Source organism: Lagopus leucura, unplaced genomic scaffold, assembly GCF_019238085.1.
Source record: "Lagopus leucura isolate 7727_CA_CO unplaced genomic scaffold, USGS_WTPT01 Super-Scaffold_100157, whole genome shotgun sequence".
Classification (NCBI taxonomy): Eukaryota; Metazoa; Chordata; class Aves; order Galliformes; family Phasianidae; genus Lagopus; species Lagopus leucura.
The window spans coordinates 31,510,670-31,531,278 of NW_024962334.1; the positions used below are offsets into that span (position 1 = coordinate 31,510,670).

Sequence of the window (20,609 nt, forward strand, 5' to 3'; positions counted from 1 at the left end):
ACCCTGAGCAGCCTTACTTCTCCTGCTTGATTTCATGCTCTCAAGACAGAACCAGATCAGTCCAAAAAACTCTTTCTTCCAAGAAATTATTGACACTTCAGAATTAAACATCACGAAAACACTATAGGAAAGTGTTAGATTTTTTTAACGTGTGAAAACCAGCACTTGCAAACAATGCAATTGCAGGCACACAGTGTGCCCAGAGATGAAAACCAGAGCAGATGTATAAATGATACCAGTCATCAGTGAAGCACGGCTCATGTGTCCCAATACCAAGGGCTTAATAGCAAGCTTGTTCCAGTCACAAGCACAGCAGTCTCCAGGAGTGACTCTGACTCAGAAACACGTCTACTTTTCAGTTCCCTAAACATACATCCTGCATGCTATCCTCAGCACATGCCTGCAGCTGGCCACTCTTTGCCCCACTTACTGTCAGCCCTACTCCTCTGCTCAGTCTTCTGCCCCCCAATGCCACTGGTTGTTCAAGTGGAGCAGGACACGGTGCTGGACCTTGCAGTGTGAACATTAAATGGGCCATAGTTGTGCTCAAAGTTGGGAAAAAAAAACTTTACAAGCAACAGGGAGGTGACTGAGTTACCTCCTTCAGCATTTTAATGGCTCTAGGATTGCAGCAAATATACAAAAAGGACTCTGAACTGAAAAAGTAAAAGCTGCTATTTCCAGGAGACCTTGTGATCGTTCTACCTCCTGATCCTGCACTGATCAGGATGCAAGACAAAAAGGAAAACATGCTCAAATATAGAATGCATTGAGAAAGATACCCTGAAGTATAACTCACTTCAGGTGGGAGTTGTTATCTTTCCCACAAACATTTGCAGCTAAAACTAATGATCAAGAATGAAACTGCCATAGACTAGAGGATTTCACGCATATGCCAACCACAGAAATGTAGTGGCTTCCTATTCAGTAGAAAATGTCATAATTGTGTTGTAAGTAACTATACAGGTGGAAAAAGCAAACAAACAAACCTCCTAAACTTCTACATACAAAACAGGCACTATTTAGGAAGCAGTCACACTCATAAAAATATCAGTATTGAATATTTCACCTTCAATCACTGGAAGAAGTTATTTCTAAAGAATGTAGCCACTGCACCGATTTAGGAATACCAGAATGTAGTGTTTTTCCAGCTGTGCACTGCTGCTGATCCACAGCAAAGCAGGATGCTGAGAAAACAGAAAGTCTTCTCAACTACACATTCATTCCCCCTCAGAGATTAAAAAAAAAAAAAAAAAAAAAAAAAAAAAAGGGAAAATATAAACAATTATTCAAAAAGTGCCTTCATTTTGGTTTCATGGCAAATGAACAAAGTCTTGGCAACACTGCCTCATAGGTTTTTAAGCCGAGATGATCATTCCATCATTCCATTCTAAAGGGTTGAGAAACAGAAATAATTCCCACTTTTTTCCAAGCTGAGTTCCATGTGACAGTAACACACTGCTATCAGTAACTAATCACGTCTACATATTTTTTAAAAACTCTTCAGGACTAAATGAGAACATAGTGGAATTCATGGAGTAACAGACAACAGCAGTCACTGCCTATGGATCAGAGTCAAGATCTGAGCTATTTTTACTGTTTTGAAAACAGCTTGTTCCTCTGCTTTATTCCTGTTAAAACATTATCAACTTTCTAAAGATGTAATACCTTGTCTTTTAGTAGCTGTGCATTGTTCTCAAGATTTCCAAGTCCTTTTCAAGCACAATATTATTGTAGTAAGCATGGAGAACAAATTAATAATTAATCTCCATCTGATTTAAATTACTACTTAGAGTTGATAGGGTATGAATATGTTCAAAGATGTTCTTATTTTGTGATTAGATGAAATTTCTATTTATGAACATTCTGAGGGATTTTTTTGCATCTTTTTTTTTTTCTGAGGGACAGACCCTTCCATTACTTTGCTGGCTGTGATGTAGAGATTGGACAGTAGAATCAACTGAAGTTTCATGGATAACTGCTGTAAAAGACCCTTCTGAAAAGAATTATGGATTATTATTCTTAGCAGTATCACCTCACTCTGAATACAGGACAAAGTAATGTTGCAGTATTTACTTTGAGTTGGCTGCAAGGGTCAGCTGCAAGATCTACAATTTTGTCTTTGTCACTGAGTGAAATCTCGATATTAATGGTTTTCCTAAACTAAATTTACAGAATAAATTGTAATCTGTCGTCCCTGGGACTTGAATTTATTTCTTCCCCTCATGAAGTGAAGGTCTGTTCCATTTTATGCTGCAATTTCAAATACAATAGGTTGAGAGGCAGGTACATTTGGCTACACACCCAGGACTACGTACCCCCTTGAGGGGGTAGAAGAGTGCTTGGGGTGTGAAGTAGTATACTCTCATCTGAATCTTTTTTAACTTATTATCTCTAACTTGTTCTACTGAACCTGGAACAGCCACTTCAGGGCAGGCAAAGTGCCATTTCATGAGTGCAGTACGAGCAGAGACCGCCAAGAGACTGCATATGAAAATCAAAGTTGCTCGGTGACAGCATTCCAATCCAGGAATGTCAAAGCAGCTGTGAGGGCTGATCTACCCTGCCTATTTTTAATTAGATATGTCATTGGCCCTAAATTAATTTCAGAAATAAAAGGTACTTCTGCAGATACATGAAGGAAGATTCTATGACTCCGCTGATTGGTGTAATGCAACAGCAGTGCACTGCTGGAGATTTTCTGGTCTTCTGGTGCATTCCACAGGGACCAATGACTGGTTCACATTGCAAAGCCGTAGGCAGGTGAACCACCATGCAACAGCACATACTCTCAAGGAGGTGCTAACAAGAAAGCTACTGCTTACATTTTCTTGTTGAATCTAGATTTACACAGTATATGCAAATGATTATCCCACCATGCTCCCGTTGGGACCAGCAGACACTGTTCCACTTGCTTCTGCAGAAATCAGACTGGTTTAGCTTTGATATGGGCCAGGACAAATAAATCCTGTCCTATAAATTTAGATTAGAGTCTACTTCTGCAACTTTCAGATTAGGAGATCTTAGTCTCCATTACAATAACTCTGACTAACAGGATTTAGCCCTTCTATGCAGTTAAAATCCTCAGGGTTACAACCACTTGATTCCTAACTCAAAAGAGGTGGATGTGAATGCTCACATACTGCTTTATATTACTGTCATGGCAACAAAATCCTTCTAACTGCAATGTCGTTGTTATTCATGCAGCAAAGGACACACAGAAGATGTTCACTGCCTCCACCTTCAAAGGTTAATACCACAAAAAGCTCTGTTCCAAAACATCAGAATATCCATTATTGCAATACCTATTTCAGGGCCCTAGCAATGCAATTGTCTTCATACACACTGACTATAAAAGGCTATATGCCTTTTTAATGCCCTACATTGTTCTGTCTTGTTAAAGAGAAGTGAAACCAATCTACTATCCACGTTTATCTATTTTAATGGAATACATTTCAATATAAAAAGAAGGCTTGAGATCTCAAGATTTGTGAAATAATTCCAGATACAAAGGAAAAAAAGTATTTGTAAACAGATATCAGTTTGGCATAATACTCTTCACTGCTATGTGAACTGATTTTACATGGTATCACAACAACAACAAAAAAACAACCAACCAAACAAACAAAAAAAAAACCCACAAAAAACAAAGTACCAAACAAATAGAGCACAGTTTTAAACATCTTTTAATTGATGATGAATTTCTACAGTGCTACAGTGTTAACAATCTCTAAAACAAATATCTGAATCTCTTGCTCAACAAATCTTATAATCTTTGCAAATAAATAAGTTACTAAAAGTATCATACTGTGTGCTTTCCTGTCTGTGTAAACTGCTAACAATAACATATTTAGGAAAAATAACAATAATGAGCAGCTGCAGTGCATTTACACTTTTAAGAATCTTTAAGTACAATTCCATATATGATACATTTAGATAAATATTTCTATACTTACACTTTTACAAAGCCATCAATTGAAAGGACATAAAATACATTCAAGACTGAACAGAGCAGAAGAGAACTGTGAACAAAAAGACAATGTTTCAGCTGATACAACGTGAGAAAGTAGTATGCATCTCCATTTTACAACTCTAAAACCACTAGCAGCTGCAGACTTGACTCGACAGCAAGTTCCTATAAGACAGCTAGTTATCCAACATTCAAGTTCTCTACAATTTGTCTTGATTCAGACTTAAATCCACTTTTTAGACTAATTCACTACTGTGACCTAAGAATTCACTGGATAAATCTTCTGTATCCAGCAGTAAGATCTGTAAAACTTTCTGTCCTGCTGAAGGCATAAACGCTCCTCCATCAGTAGCTTACAATACCAGACACTGAACCAAAAGTACCGTACGCTATTAAGGTGTGCTACTGTGAAAGCAACTTTAAGGAACTATTCTTGGCAGATATTAACCTGCCAGTTCAAGCCATGCAAAGCTTAGAACTGAAGTTAACTTGAGCAAGGGAACACAAGAGCTTTGCAGAAACATAAGGTATTTGTTTCTAAAATAGTCATTACAACACGGATTAGAACACTGTAATGGGCTACAGATAATCATCTATAAAAATGTATGTTCACTGTGAATTGTGAACTGCTCATAAGTGATACATTATCTCAAACACATTTTAAAACACGCGTCTTGAAATAAAATTTAATTTTCATCTTTTAATTTCCATCTTTTGATTCAAAAACACATTTAACCAATCATTTATAAGGAACTGCAGACAGACTGCCTGCATAGAAATTTAGATTGATGAAGCCCCCTGTCTTGTGCAGAATACTTACTTGTATACTTGTATTAATTTTCCTTCCCTTTTTCTCTCACGGATTAAACAAAGGCTTGATTCAGAAAAACTGCTAATAAAGCAGCTACTTTAAACCACAGTTTATTGTAATGGCTCTAATTTATTCTCGCTTTAATCTATTTAATAATCAATGAAAGATCCAAATATCTACTAAGGTAAGCTGGCATAAAGAGTGCAAGTACCACCATCAGATCAGTAGCTAAACCTAGATTTAAAATGCATATATTTATTTCTGGCTAAGAAAAGGAAGGTTCCTTCCGCTCACAGAAAAGGTCTCCACTCCTTGTTCATTCCTTGTTAACTAGACAGTCTGTCTGTTATCATGAACCTGGCTGAGTGTTATGTTATGAGTAGAAGCATACTGCACAATTTATCCAAGATTGTTAATTTTGAGCCATGTTATTGACAGCAGTGTCACACAGCTGTATTGGAATACCAGCAATTCAAAAAATACGTGGTTATAGACGCAGATATAAGCATCTGAGTGAAGCACAAAACCTTTCTGTAATACACCCTTTGTGCACAGAGATCCTCTCAGCTGATCCCATTAGTTCCTTATGCAGAAGGCACGAGGGCATGTTTAGCTGCCTCTCTTCTCAAATCCTGCATAGACAGAAGTGAGAGAAATGACGCATATTAACCGCTGCTCACAACAGCCTCACTGATCCTCTTGGCAGCTAATGTGCAGGATGCAGTTTCACAACATCAAACCCCTTTGTACCAGCCATATCCTGATGTCAGGACTTGGCTTCCAGACGTGCAGGGCAGAGCTGTGAAATGAGGTGATTCACTCAGTCTGTCCTGGAGCAGCCTTTCCCAGTGTACGTTGAAGGGAACCTCAAGAAATCCAAAAGTTTTCATCTGGAGTTTCTGTTTATGGTACCACCAATAATAAGAAACGTCATTTAATAATTATGAATCCACTTCCAAAGCCCTGTTCATATGTATTGTCATGAAAACAAACAAACAAGAAAACAAAAAAACATCCTTAAGGACATACTTTGTATTAATCCATTCCAGAAGGCTTATACAGCACAAGTAAGAAAATACCTTTACACAAACATTTTGTTAAAGAATACATCAAAACATTATAGACACCGAAGCCTGAGTACACACGAATCTTTCATAAACAGGAGGATTCCAATGCTTTACAAAACAAAGAATATTGCAGAGAGAAATACAAGAAAAGTAGGTGGCAAAAATAAGCTGGAAAGAGAGCACCATATGAAAATCATACTTAATTTTTATGTCCATTGAACAAGCTAATTAAATGTTTCATGGTGTCATACTGAAGTTTAAGTTACACAGGATAGAATCATGGCCCATGTAAGTCAATGGTAAGAGGGCTGTACTCGGAATTATCACTACACTGGAGGACATATGAAGCAAAAAGTATACATTGAGACTTCAGAGCAGACTTCAATCAAAACAGAAGAGGAAGAAAAGAAGGCGATTCATTTTTTTTTTATTTGAAGTCCATGACAAGAAAACTAATCTACATGACAAGCTCTCTGGTCTGTGCAACACTGGATGCAGTAACTTGTAGCTTTATTCTAGAATCATTTAGCAAGACTTGCTGCAGTTGTAAATTACTTTTTAAGTTCCATCATTATGCTGTTGCTTTGTGAAAAAGATTTTAGCAAACAGCGCTGTATTTTTTCATATACAAAAGGATATAAAAATAGATCCTAGATAGCCATATGATAAGAACTTTAAACCACAGTGAAAACAAACGTAATATAGCTCAGGTATTCCTGTTATTACAGAAGGAGTATTGCATCCAATAAAAGATTTCAAAATCACATACTGAAAGTATCCAACACATTTTCAAGAAATTGATAGCTATGGTCTTCAGTGAGCTGCCCTGACAGTTAAAAAAACAGACGCATAACTTAATCTAATTGCATTTACTCCTATTTCATCACACTCTTCTGCTTGCTGAGAAATATTTCTAAGAAGTGCCATAATGTTTGCTTCTCATGGATCAAAACACAAGTATAAGGTTTATAAAACTGTATTCTAAGAACTTGGGACAAATACAACTGCTAGTCTGAACGTGTAACACAAGCATTTTGCTAATCAGTACTGTAAATGTGGTTTATATTTTAACTTTAAATACTTAGTTACATATAAAACTGAGAAGTAGTAAGTTAACTTATAGCACCTTTGTTCTAAAAATATAAAGATTATGTCTTTTAAAATTCTAAGGAATACAATTATTGTATCTCAAGTCCACACTATCATTTAAAAGAAATCTAATTTCCATGTAAAGAAGACATGGAAGTGTGAAAAATTTAAGGCACAAAATGGAATCTGAGGCTTCAGGATATAGTAAATCCTTCCTTTTTCATCAAATTACCTGATGCATCAGAAGAAACATGTATCTCCAGTTTTCACAATAAGTTGTACTATTGTAGAATCACTGATGCTAAAAATGGAAACTGCCTATTCAAGTATGTAATGCAAACTTCTTCCAAAGAAACATTATTTTCCAGTACTGGATTACATGTAACATAAAATCTTCCAAGAAACTGTATGCATGGATAAGCTTTACTGCATCATTCTGTAACCTAACTGATTTCTCTGGTAGGATCTTTCTGATATTCACTGAATATATCATCAGTTCTAGTTACACTTTCACACTAACAAAGCCTCTTCCTTTTACTTGTACTTGTCACACAACAAGAAGTTATACATACTTAATGTCTCAACCTTTCTGACCTCCTTCATACTTCAACTAATTTTTTTTCTGTTCTCTGGCTGTTTTTTCGAAGATTGACTCTATTCCTCACACCCAAGCTGCTCAAAATATAAGACAGTACTCAGGAAATGACCTCAGCAGTCTCAGGAGCATTCTGATTTCCAGCTGCCTGATGCACCTCTTCTGCATGTAACACACTCTTCCTTTGACATGGCTGAATCTGGAAGCAATATTGTTGCCTGTTCTATTAAGTCTCCTTGTTACATTATTACTTTTCAATCTTCTCTCTCTCTGTCTCTCACTAAGTAGCCACATCTCCCCAAATGCATCATGTTTGCTTTGGTTCTCCCATGTAGTGTCCAACTCCTGTCTATATTTAATCCATACGTTGGACTTCTCCCACTCAGGTATCATACAGTGTCATCTGTAACGTTTATTAATATGCTGTAGATCCCTCTTGCATATTACTGAGGATGTTAATTAGCATTACATAATTCCGTTATAAACAATTAATGGGGAGGGAGCAATTAAAATTACAAGATGGGATGATTCAAAGCACAGTTCATATTTTAAGGTACTACTTCAAATAAATTTTATGCCTCTTAGCTAATTATGGGAAGTAAAAATATCTCACTATAACTACAGTTTCTAAATGCCGTACCATCATTTTTCTGCATACATAATTAAAAGTAGAAGAGGAAGCATGTTGACAATCAGTCTTCCTCTGCATATGATTCCTGTTCCAGCCACTGACCATGGGAAGACTGGTCATGGTCACTCCTCAGCATAAGCTTTCAATCAGATAATGCTGTATCTACTGTTTGATATTTCTTTTCAATTAGAAATGAAAATACAAAGAGACCCAAACTTGCACTGAAAGTCAAGGATTCACCTCCTTTCAAAAATCCTTCTGGAATTCTATAGTGTGATCTTGTAATTCAAAGAATGTTGAACAACACGCTAAAAGTACTTGTAACTGCAAAGGTATAATTTAAAGTACAACTTAAGTAACATTTAAACCCCCTAGACTATGAAACACATCACTGCCTAATTTATGCTCTGTTTTCCAGAAGACACACTTTCAATACAGCTCATCAACTCTCCTGTTCTTGACGAGGACTACAGGTCATTACAAGCCTTTCACAATAGAAAGCACATTAGCCAACCATTCAATTTGTTAAAGCTATTTGTCAGCCTACTGAAAATAAGAAAACAATATGTTTGAAGAAATAAACAATTAAAAATCAAAGTTAAACCAGAAATGAAAAGGTAATCTGATGATATATTAATGGTATAAATAATACAGTCCATGTTATTTTATACACAGTTGTTTATTCTTGTTCCATGTTTCAAAACTTGGACTCAGAAAAATCACGGGAAGTTTTGGTTTTTTTACCCTTGTTTTTCCATTAAAAGCACCATAATTACATGGCTCGATTCAATCGTCCTTTTCTACAATCACTTCTCCATGAAGCACCTTTCTTCTCTGCCGCAGCATGTGTAAGTAGAGTTGTGGAAATACTTGATCAAAGCATAAAAGAAAGCAAATTAGATGAAAAAAAAAAATAAATCAGCAGATCACATTATGGAAAAATACACTTTTTCAGAATGAAGAACCAAGTAAAAATTATGGCACGATGTGCCACAGCTGGCCAAGGCAAATAATGAGTCATGAATTTCTCAGTGAGTTTGAAACAGTAATTACTCAGAAGTCAGACAAAGCCCTCCGAAGGAATACTGTTTTCATGGATCTTCCCTCAAAATTTTCTTTGTTTGAACCATTTTTTAGCAGTGCCTGAAGTCTTCAAACCTGTTCTAAGGAAAGAATGTTTGAACATAAAATTTGAGGAGGATCCAAATTTACCCTACTTGTCCAAGTATGAAAAGCTCTGTCCTTCTCCTGGCCTTACTGTGTTACCTTTCTTCTGATTCATTTGATCATTATTTTTAAAGCACAGAAAACTGGACTTATTCCTGAAGCATGAAGTTATGCAGACATCTGTAAAACTACTAGTAAGTTATCCTAACTTTTGCTTAACCATATAAATCTCTCTCACTGGCCTCCATGATTTCTTGCAAAAAACAAAACAAAAAATAAAACACCTCATATTGTGTATCCATACAGCCAAAGTCCAGAATTTTTAGTCAGTTTCTCGAAGGAATACATTTTATAGATGCACAACGCAGCTCCTTTTAACGTCAGTTTTCCTGCTCCTCAGTGCCTTTCCCTCATCTCTTCCTTTATTCCTACCCTCATAGTCCAGAAAGACTAAAATATTCTACTTGCCCAGATTGCTCCAGTTTCATTCTAGCAGTCATTGTGCTGTATCTATGTCAAGTTGTTTTCTCCTTGTCTGCACTGTTTGGCTGACAGAGAAAATAACAGCAGAAATTCAAAGCAGATGGTCTCTCTAGGCTAGCTCTTGTTAGGCAACTGATTTGTGGTGGCTCCTGATATCAGGGTTTGAGGAAGATCTGGTTAAACATGGGACTGAAGTACATTCAGAGAAGTTTTTGAGGCAAGGTGTGGATTTCTGTGATGGAGAAATTCTGGAGAATTTTGTTTCATGTTTTTCCAAAGTAGGCTCAAATGGTGATTTTCCAAGTTCACACATAAATGGATACTAATAGCAAGAGGAAGAAGGCGAATGTCTGAATCTTGCAAAAAAATCTTTAAGTCATTGCTTCAAAGCAGCAAAGTAACTAGAAATTCTTGGAGACAACTAGAGACACTTCTGTATTTAAGAAAAAGTATTTTTACTTGTCCATGACCTTAGAATTTTTTTTTCACTGAAACTTTAAAGATGTTCTGAGGTAGATAACAGAAAGTAAAATTTTGGTTTAAACAATTAAAGCACAGCGACACTTGGAACAACAGAAAGCAGGCTTTTAGAGTAGAAAGCATCTAGGAAATTTAACTGCAGGCTGCGTTGTCTGCATTGCTGATAATCGATTATTACATTGTTAGTGTTAATAAAGCTAATTACTTCAGCTAATACTAAAGCTAATACTTACATGGTATATAGGAGAACATGACAATAATAAGGAAGTAATAGTAGTCAAAGGAGACATTGTATTTGTTGGGAAGTCTCAGTGAATACATCCCTGTTTTCTTGACATAAGGTAAAGCAGCATATATAGTCAGCAGTTCACCCGCAACTCCAGCAGGATACAAAATGATAAAAAAGTTGTATCTGCATTAAAAAAAAAAACAAAACACCATGTGAGAAACAACTCATGAATTTAAAAATTGCAATAGGTTGGAGAATTCCTTCACTAAAATCAAGAACCATATCCTGGGAAGGCACAGAACAACTTCAGTTACTTTTGCTTACAAGAATGCATTCCCACGTCTTTTTAATTAAAAATAGAGAATATCAGAATTTGTGCATCTCTGTCCTGCACTTAAAAAAAATCATTCTCCAAATTTGAACTCTCCAATACTGTTGTTTCTTTCTTTTTTTTTAAATATATATTTTCTTATTTACTAACCTTGCTCCCACCGTCAGAGATAGGACTAAGAGCAGAACTGGATCCCAAATTCAGACAATGCTATGCATCCTTGCCACAGCGCATGCACACTGTGTCAGTGCTACGTATCGTAATTTATTTGAAGAAACTGGAAATGGTGAAATATCAGAAGCCTGTTTTACCAATTGCCACATGGCAAATAGTAGTAGTAACAGTAATAGTGGTAGCAGCAACATTAACTATTAAAAATAAAGAAAATGAGAGCGCCAAAAATTTAGCAACTCCATTTCAAAATAGGCAGAACATGTTCAAATAAAGGGCAAACACACCAATTTTAAAGAAAATGTGGCTTGAACGTCAGAGGTCACATTAGTGTAGACATAATAAAAAATGTCATCAACAGGGTTTCTTTGTCCTTATGCACAGTGCATCACATAGATTCTAAGCAACAGCTCTGTAGTTCACACATGGGAACAGCAGTGAGAGCCATCATATAGAGTGTGTGAGAAATGTCCAGTGTGCATTACATGGCCAAAAGAGAGGAGATCCAGCATGGTAGCAGCTGAACATGAAATCCTCTTAGAAGCCAATGGGCTTAGAGGACTCACAGGTCAGAGAGCAGGTATGTGAGGTATAGGCAGGCACCACTGCAATGACTTATACACAGACTGTCTCTGTACAGTGAAAAAAAAACAACAAAGTAAATATCCTAAGCTAACATTTAGATCATACCCATACCATTGCCTTTGCCTGTGGACAGGTAAATGTTTTAAAATTATTAAATAAGTTAAAGATTAAAAAAGTTCAGCTCCTTGGGAATACTGAATTTATGCTCCGTTGTGCAGTCTGATTCTCTGTAAACCTTGATAGGATATTTTGAACTCCATGGAAAGATATACATGTTCAAGTATTTTGTTTCTATACTTCACAGAACAGCTCTGCTGTGAGAACGGCAGCTCCCAGAATTGCATATTATAAGGAAAAAGAAATTCGACCATTCAAGATCCACTGACTTGGTGACAAAAAGCATCATTGTCAATATCGTCAATATAGTAATTTCTGAATGCATTTCTCCTACTGAAGCCTAAAAAAACCCATCATTAATGAAGCCAGACCTGATTCTTTGTAAGTTTGACATTTGTTGCTTAGACATTACCAAACCTACTACTTTCAGTATTAACAAAAACGATCATATTTTAAGAATGGACATAATCATTGGACACATCAAAAAAGAGCATTAGAAGCACCAGAACCGCATTATCTACAAAACACAGGCAAGTAGGAGATGCAAACGAGCTCATTAAACGAACATATCACCCATGCCAAATGTAGGAAAGGTATTTTCTTTCTAAGAGTGGAAGTCTGTCTTGAACTCTATCTACATAGATACTTACTCTTCCAGTTAATCTCCTGACAAGCACGTAGTGTCTGTAATTTATGTGGCACAGTGATAGACCTGAATTGTGTTTCAAAATCAAAGCAGTTTTGATACAGAACACACATTTTATGTGGGCTAAACTTTGTCAATATTTAGCTTCACTACGTTAATGTAACATTACAAAAGCTCTGATAGAGCACAACTTCTTATATAGTAATATAATTTATTTGAAATTAGTGACAGCAGCTCCCATTATTTCAAAGATGTTAAGTCTACAGAGACTGATACGTGCTTAATCTTAGGCATCGCATTCGGAAGGATCTGAAGGAGTCGTACTGTAAGTTAAAAGGTGACTCCAAAGATAAGGAAGAAATATGAAAGTAAATGAAAACAGAGTTTAGACCACAAGACACAGAAAGGGAGGAACAAATCATGTCCAAAAATATCAACTAATTGTTTTTAACATTTTAAACGGACTTACAATAATCTCAAATACAGAAAGCCACCAGCTTGCACTCTACTGACACATAACCAAAGCTCAAACATCTGCTCTCCTGTGTGTTAGCTCAGCATGCGTGAAACTAACATGCACAGAACCACGACAAACTGAAGTGCAAGACATCTCCACCTGGCCCATTTAATGAAGTATGGCAAATGGTTGAGCAGGTTGAATGTGTAGAAGGAATATCGAGTAATCTCTGTCACAGTCCACACGACCAGAAAAAGAATAACGCTTTCCTCATTCTGGATCTGCAGAAGTATAAAGAACCAACACGTTCTTCATCCTTAAGCTTCTTTTCTGAGTAAACTGCAACAGACTTCTGTTTAAGATATATGGAACAGAACTAACACCTTGTAAAGAAAGACAATTTTGGCATAAAAGTGACATGCTGAAACAATTACTACGAGGTGTTCTATATCATCTGTATTTGCTAACAGACAGACACTTAGCAAACTGAGCAGCCTTTATCCACTGTGCAAATTTAGAAAAACAGAACTAATATTTGAGCTTATTCCTCCTCTTTAGCTGCACTTTCACTATGCTGTTTCCCCGCTTTGTCTTGACTTGCTTATTTATTGCTCCTCAAAATACTAAAATGAAAATACTACCTAATGTATATTCTTTTTATGATCAGCTTTTACCCATTCCACATTTCACTACTATCTGCCTTTATCTGGATTTTCTCTTACTTTCCTGTAATCTAAACCGCCATGAAATTTTGGATGAAAGGAATTGTTTAGTCTACTAACTGAGCTTAGTAGCAGATCAAATCAGGCTGCAAGACAGTCAAGGAGTTGGAAAAGATCGCTCACTGAAGAGTGATTCATACATCAGGAGTTTGGGGTAAAATTGTTCAACTCTTCTGTTTAAGGTTTATACTCTGAGTCATTAAACTGCCTCATCAGTAGGTAACACATTTATCTGCTGCTTCAAAATAGCAATTATTTTTCACTCTAAGTGAAAAAATAAACAGAAGACCTCAAAGTGAAAGAAGGCACATGGAGAAGAAGCACTGGATTCTGAGAAGAATTACATGCAAGTTAATGTGGTTTAAAAGTAATTTTCTTTAAAAGGGGGAATATTGTAATACAATTCCATGCCTGAAGTTTGAAAAGCTGCAGAGATGTCTTGAAATAAAATAACACGATTTTGTTAAAATGACAAAAAAAAAAAGAGGAAATTGCTTTTTTTAAAAAATAAAATACTACATGGTGACAAAGTTCAATACATCATAAAGATGTAAGTGATCATCATCTCATAAAATTGCACCTCAATGTGTCAGTCAAAGATGCACCTTCAGTAAAAGGATCTCACAAACATCCACAAAATAGAAAGGAGATAGAAGAATATCTCCAAACTCACGAACAAACAGCAACCACAAACAGATAAGCAAAGGAGAAGACAGAATTAGGTTGTTCTTAACCTCATGTGATTACAAACAAACATTGATAACCCAAACTTGGATTCATGCCACAGCATTGAATCAGACCAGAAGTGCTTTAAATAAGTATGCAGAGAATTCCTATTTGTTGCCTTGCAAATCTCCAGTCAAGTACAGAGGTGTGGGTCTGGCTATTATCACTACCATGCCTCTTACCACCTAGCATGACCCTGAACATTCATGCCTGCTAGGCAGTAACAGCATGAAATGCAATCAGACATACATTTAGATGTAGTTTTCTTGGACACAGCTTGACCTACTGTACTGAAGACTGAGAAATGACAGGATATGCTAAAGATTACTACTGCACTGCAAATGACAAAAAGTGGCAAAAAGCTGCACTATATTCCAGCATTCGTGAAAACAATCAACATAAAAAAAAAGTAGTTAATAATTGATTTTTTTTCCTCAAGAAAAAAATGAAAGTACTGAAAATGCTTAACTTAAACAGAAAAAAAAAAATCAGAAACATATATTTTGTAGTTTAAAAAAAAAAAAAAAAAAAAAAAAAAGCAATAGTAAAGGAAAAGATGAAGTGTAGAGAACTGAAATTAAGGGATTTGACAACCAAGGCAGTAATTATGGTATCTCACTGGCAGACAGGCATGTGCCATCTGCTGGTGAGACAGTTTAATGGCTCAGCTTCTTAAATTTAAAGGAATACAGGAGCAAACTCAAAATCTACCCCTGAATTCTTACGTGCCCTTTACAGAAAGCAGAATGCATATCCTACTTCTAGCTGTATGCAGTCTGCTCATTTCATTCTGCTAACAAATCACTAGATTTACAATAACTACCTACAGCCAGGCAAATAAATCACTGACATTTATTCAGGACTTTAAGTGTGCCTCTGGCACGCTGAAAAACTTGATAGATTTTTAATGAAAATAATTCAGTATGCAGGCTATCAAATATTGATATTACATTACATTACATTAAAGTCTTGGGAAGGTTCCTAAAACAAACTGCGAAATTACAACCACGTATGTTCACGTTAATTCAATGTAAGTCATATTTTCATTTAGATACATTCAGAAAGCGATAAATTACATTCTTGAAAGGCAACACATGACACGATGGTATGTTTGTAGGTGAACAGAAGCACTGGTCATTGATAGCACTTACGCAGACCAGAGCTGGCACGATACTACAGACAGGGCTGTTTAACAGCTAACACCCAGACCCCCCTCCTGGGGAGAAGTACATGGATTCAATCCTGTAACTCCAGCTTCTAAACTGTACTCAAGTCTATAAGCATTCTCTGTAATTCGTCTCCCTGGTGAAAAGAGAACTGTATTAATAACTCCTTAGTAAAAACTCAAAACAATTTGCTCATGCACATACCTGCTTTATACTATGCGCAATGAACCACACCATGAAGATTCTTGAACTCACTTGGACCCCAGTCACAAGCACAGATGTGTGAACTATTCCTTGAAAAGAGAAACATGTTATCTCTGCTCCACAACTGATGTTTCATTTGGCTCAGGAGAAACTACAGGAAGAACTCACCAACTGCACAGTGGACTACCTGTAAACAGAAATAAGTTAAAGGTTACTGGCTTACAGTGTGTTACTGTCTGTACTACAAACACGGCCTTTTATGTATTTATATAAACTCAAGCTTAATTCTTACGTTTTTGGGGGTTTTTTTCCTCCAACTAACATTTCACGTTACACATAAATACACATAAAAGCACCAGTAACCAGTGCTGAGATGAGTTCAGTGTAAACACTGTGAATGAGAGACTTATTTTCCTAGTTTCGTATGTTGAATATTGAGGTATTTACAAAGTGTTTATTTTTTCAACTGATAAACTCCCATTATCTTATCCAAATAATAATTTTACAGAACAATGTGGGAGGAGTCATACAAGGCATGCAAAATGCATAGCAATTTTACAATTTTCTGTATTTGTTATGGATTAATTAATTATTATCATTCCGCTAATTATAGCTACAAATCTTCAGATTTATTTTCTGGTCAGTGATGCTTAGCAAACAGAGTGCTTTTCATTATTGTCATGGATTCAAGTGGAATTGTTATTGTGGAAGGTTAATAGCATAAAAGCCTACGACAGCTGGCCTTGTGATTTTAAATTGCTGTTTGAACGACAGATGTTATGGGCAGATTGAGAAAAAGAGCCAAAATGTAGATAAGAGCTTTCTGCTGTGCCTGGAAAAGAATCATAACTGCTCAATAAACCCAACAGCTTTATTCTGTAGATGTACCATAAATTTAGACCACAAGTGTACAATTGGCCCAAGTCACGCTGTTTCAAAAGTGCTGTGAACAACTCGTACAGACCCTGTTGTAATGAGGTACACAGGACATGCCAATCCAGTCTGAGAATAAGCAGAAGCAAAGCAGTTCCCAGGGAACATCTGATTTAAAACCAATATTACAGTTAATTTTCAAAAAAGGTGCTCCTTTATTTCAACAAATCTCCTTGCTCTCACAAACAAGCAAACAAAAAAAAATATCATCAAATAAAGATAAAACATCTTTTAGTACTCATATAATATTTTGATATTGAATTCAGGTTAATAATGTATTTGCCTATGATATGCAGAATCCAGAAAAATAAACTGATGTTTGAAATTTACCTCAAGCAAAGCGAATGTCTGGAAAAATTTAAGTATCTTTTGCACGCTTCTGAATAAACCTCTGTGTGTTCCTCTCTGGATATAAAATCGTGCCATGGCAATACCCAATACCAACCACCTACAAAAGAAAGAGAATGGATACCTTTCAAATAAAAATTCTAAAGCTTTCCATCTAATATAAATAATTTAGTACAACATTTTCTTACTGAATACCTTTGCTTGTTGGTGTTCTTAGGAGATTATTAAAAATACCCTTAGACCTAAATATTATGAAATGTTATATCAACATTAAACTTCTTAAACTCTTAACCTGGAAAAGGATAGAGAAGGATTTGTTTACCTTCAGAGGATTAACTTGAATTACTTAACCCAGGGGCCCAACACACTTTTCACTAGCAGCGACTACATATTTTCTACCACTAAATCCTCACACACCTTTACTGTGGATTACTGTTATTTGAACTTAGATTTTGGGTCTCGGGTTTGCACACACAAAAGACTGTCACCTGTGCACACTGTTTTCACATTCTTCATTACCCCTTAACGCTTCAGTTTCAGAACTGACAAGTGACCACCATGCTTCTATTCTACAACTCAGAGGTAATGACAAGTCACCTCAGAAAAGCAGATTCTGATGTGTTGAAAGACCCACACTCTGTGCTCCTGGCTTCCAGAGATGACAATATTAAACGAACACATTTGAAGGTGTTGGCTAATTTTTCCAATTTTTTTTTTTTTAAGGAATCAGTACGCCACCAACTGATGGATCAACTGATCATCCTTCCAGTGTAAATGCAGTAAAGTATCTTTTAATCAAAGTGAAATGTGATATAAAATTCAATCTGAGATCTCAAATGAAAATGGATTAAAAAACCCCATTTCACAGCTACGTTTGTTATGACTCCCACCCCTCATCTCAGATCTAGAGCAACAACCCAAGGTATGCGCAGTTGCTTCCACATAATTAATCCATGTTTATATAATGAACTTTTTCCAAACAATGTACCATATGTTCTGTTACTAATCCACAGTTACACAAACATTCTCACAAACATCGCACTAGGGATCCCTGAAACTTCAGGTTTAAATCCACAAAGGCTAAGGATAAAATGTCTTTAATTGACTTAAAGGCATAGCCAGAACTACAAGTGATATTTTCAGGGTTAAAAATGAAAATACATAAATTGCAATAACATCAATTTAACTTCTTGTCTGAGGATAGTTGGGAACAATGATTCAGTTCTCTTACCCTCCATAGAACCATTGCAAGCAAAGCTGTACAGCAACATGAACTGTGGCTAAGGAAGGCCAAAGAGAAACAGCAGTGGAGTCTGAGAAATATTCTGAGGCAGATTTGGTGAACATATAGATATTCAGGGAAACATATACATAAACATTTGGATAAAACTTTAACTCTTTCCCTGTTCTTATACGCTTCCCTATAGATAAGAGACTGGCTAAAGTTGATAAGCAGATAGCAGGAAAGATGGTTATCTGATTGGACACATTATGCTGTAACAGCATGAGTCCTGCATGGATCGTAACAGCTCTGTATTCCCTTTGGATGGTACACACTTCAGCATCAGTCCTGTGACAACTGCCACACACAGGGCCTACTACTGCATTGTCCTTTGCTTCGTCCAGTCCAACAGTGCATGATAGCATGTCAAATCTATATACAGCCAGGCTTCCCCATACTGTAGGAATGATTCCCTTCCTTCACCCCTTCTGCTTTAATCTTATGAATCCAGTCTGCCAGAGCTACAACATTTACGCCCTAAAAAAATTACTCAGATTTTACAGCAGATTTTAAATCTGAATGTACTCATTTTAGGTTGTCTCCCATCACGACCAGAGGAGGAATCACTGGAATCTCACTGCCAGTCCTTCACAGCCAGGCTGCCATTTTACAATGAAGTGTGTGATAAGGGGAAGGTGACAGTGAGTTTCTATCCAGCTGGCAGGATGGGTTTGATAGCAGCAGCTTGAAAAGTCAAGTTACACCTCATCTAAGCAGACACTTTCCTCACTTTCTTCTGCTATAAAAGGTCTGCAGGGAGCAGTCTTGGGCTACATCCAGATGCAGAGACTGAAAATATGTTTGTCTTAAATAATTATTGGGAGATTTGGAATCTTTGACAATTACTTCATTTAGCCTTCAGTAGCTTTGATTTTGGATTTCAGGAAAGCTGTAGTAGTGCATATTGTAAATCAGCAGGTGGTGTAAAAGAATCAGTTTAACAAAGGTAAAATTTTCAGTTGGGACTTTCAGTAGAGCCAGGTACTGACGTATCATTTTTATCTCTGAATGCATCCCTCTAATCTTCATGAGAAAGAAAGATAAAGTGCAATTCTGCATTAGGTTGGTTGTTAACACACGCTTCTATACCAGACAGGCAGTTACAGTTCTAGAAATACTTTACTATACTAAACTCTGGAGAACTGCACTGTTCTTGTTTACAGATGGTGCCCCAGTGAAATGTTTCTCTCCTTCAAAATTTCATTTTTCACTTAAACTGTAACCTGTTTGAAAGAATTGTAAGAATGTGTTCTTCTCTCTTAATACTCTGCTTTCACACAAACTGCGCAGGTGAGCAAATCTAAATCCCTCGGTGGGGGGGGGGGGAGGGGGGGGATGAAGGAGGAGAGACAGAATCAGCACCTCGCCCCAAAGCTAAGTGTTCAACCATCTTCCACACGTACATGTAAACGCCACGTGAGCTCTGACTCTTGCCACGAAGTGGAAATCAACGGAGGGTTTTTCGGCACATACGTGACACGCATTAGTTAGTGGCACAAAGTTTCAGAAGTGGAAATACCTGCTTCAGGCACTGAAGATATAAACCCGAACGCTCGCATCATCCTTCACCCCAAACAGCCATTCCCCTCAGCACTGCAGTACCGAGCGCTCCACACGAGCCCACGGGCGCCTGCAGCCCAACCCGAATCACCTCACGCCGCCGCAACGACAGCAGGAGCCGAGCGCCATAGGAGCGACACCGCTGTGTGGGTTTCTGCCCCGCACGGCTCCGGCCCGCACACCGCCAGCCCGGCCGAGCGCCGGAGCCCCTCCGGCACCGAGACAGCCACGGCAGCAGCGCCGGGAGCTTGGAACCCCCCCGGAGGGCGCGGGGCGGCCCGAGGGCGGTTGGCGGTGGAAGGAGCAGGCTCCGTGGGCGCAGCCCGCGCGGCACCCCCGCCGGCATTCCTGGCCCGGCTATACTTAACCTCCGCCGCGGGCTCTGGGATGACGCGCTCGCTGCTGGTAACGCTGCACCGTATTAGGCAATGCCGGGCAGGCGAGGGCTCGCCCGGCTCACCGCGGCTCTCCGGCGCCCCGGGACCGCGTCCCGCCGCCCCGCGATCGCTGCCGCCCGATCCCCAGGCCGAGCTGCTCCGGCCCCGCCGCTCGGCGCCCGCCCGCGGTGCCGCACCGCCGCCCGCCCGCCGCCCGCTCACCCCGCGGTCATGGCGATGTTATAGAAGATGAGCCAGGCCGTAGCCAGGGCGCCCAGGCCCCTCTTCTTGCCGTTCTCCTTCTCCTCCACAGAGCCGTTGCCGCTTCCGTCCTCCTCGCTGGACGCCATGGTTCCCCGCGGGGCAAGGAGCGCACAGCCGCGGGGAGGAGGGGCTCCCTCCGCGGCGGGGCTGAGGCCGCGCTGACAGCTGGACCTCGCGCTGTCTCTCACCCCATCTGTC

At 38.2% G+C, this 20,609-nt stretch overlaps 1 protein-coding gene across 5 annotated transcripts; it reads right to left on the minus strand.

Moving 5' to 3' along the window:
* Nucleotides 1-1,245: 1,245 nt before the first annotated feature.
* On the minus strand, nucleotides 1,246-20,609 carry HACD1 (3-hydroxyacyl-CoA dehydratase 1). 5 transcript variants are annotated; one of them, XM_042888498.1, is made up of 7 exons: nucleotides 20,370-20,608; nucleotides 16,911-17,028; nucleotides 15,816-15,834; nucleotides 15,648-15,736; nucleotides 12,989-13,110; nucleotides 10,527-10,705; nucleotides 1,246-5,413 (listed from the first exon to the last, which is right to left on the minus strand). In XM_042888498.1, coding segments are annotated over exons 1-7 (657 nt in total). In that variant the 5' UTR covers nucleotides 20,498-20,608; the 3' UTR covers nucleotides 1,246-5,411. The 5 variants fall into 5 exon arrangements, with proteins under 5 accessions (XP_042744432.1, XP_042744430.1, XP_042744429.1 ...); XM_042888496.1 differs by having other exon boundaries at nucleotides 4,819-9,032; nucleotides 15,648-15,730; XM_042888495.1 differs by having other exon boundaries at nucleotides 4,819-9,032; nucleotides 20,370-20,607.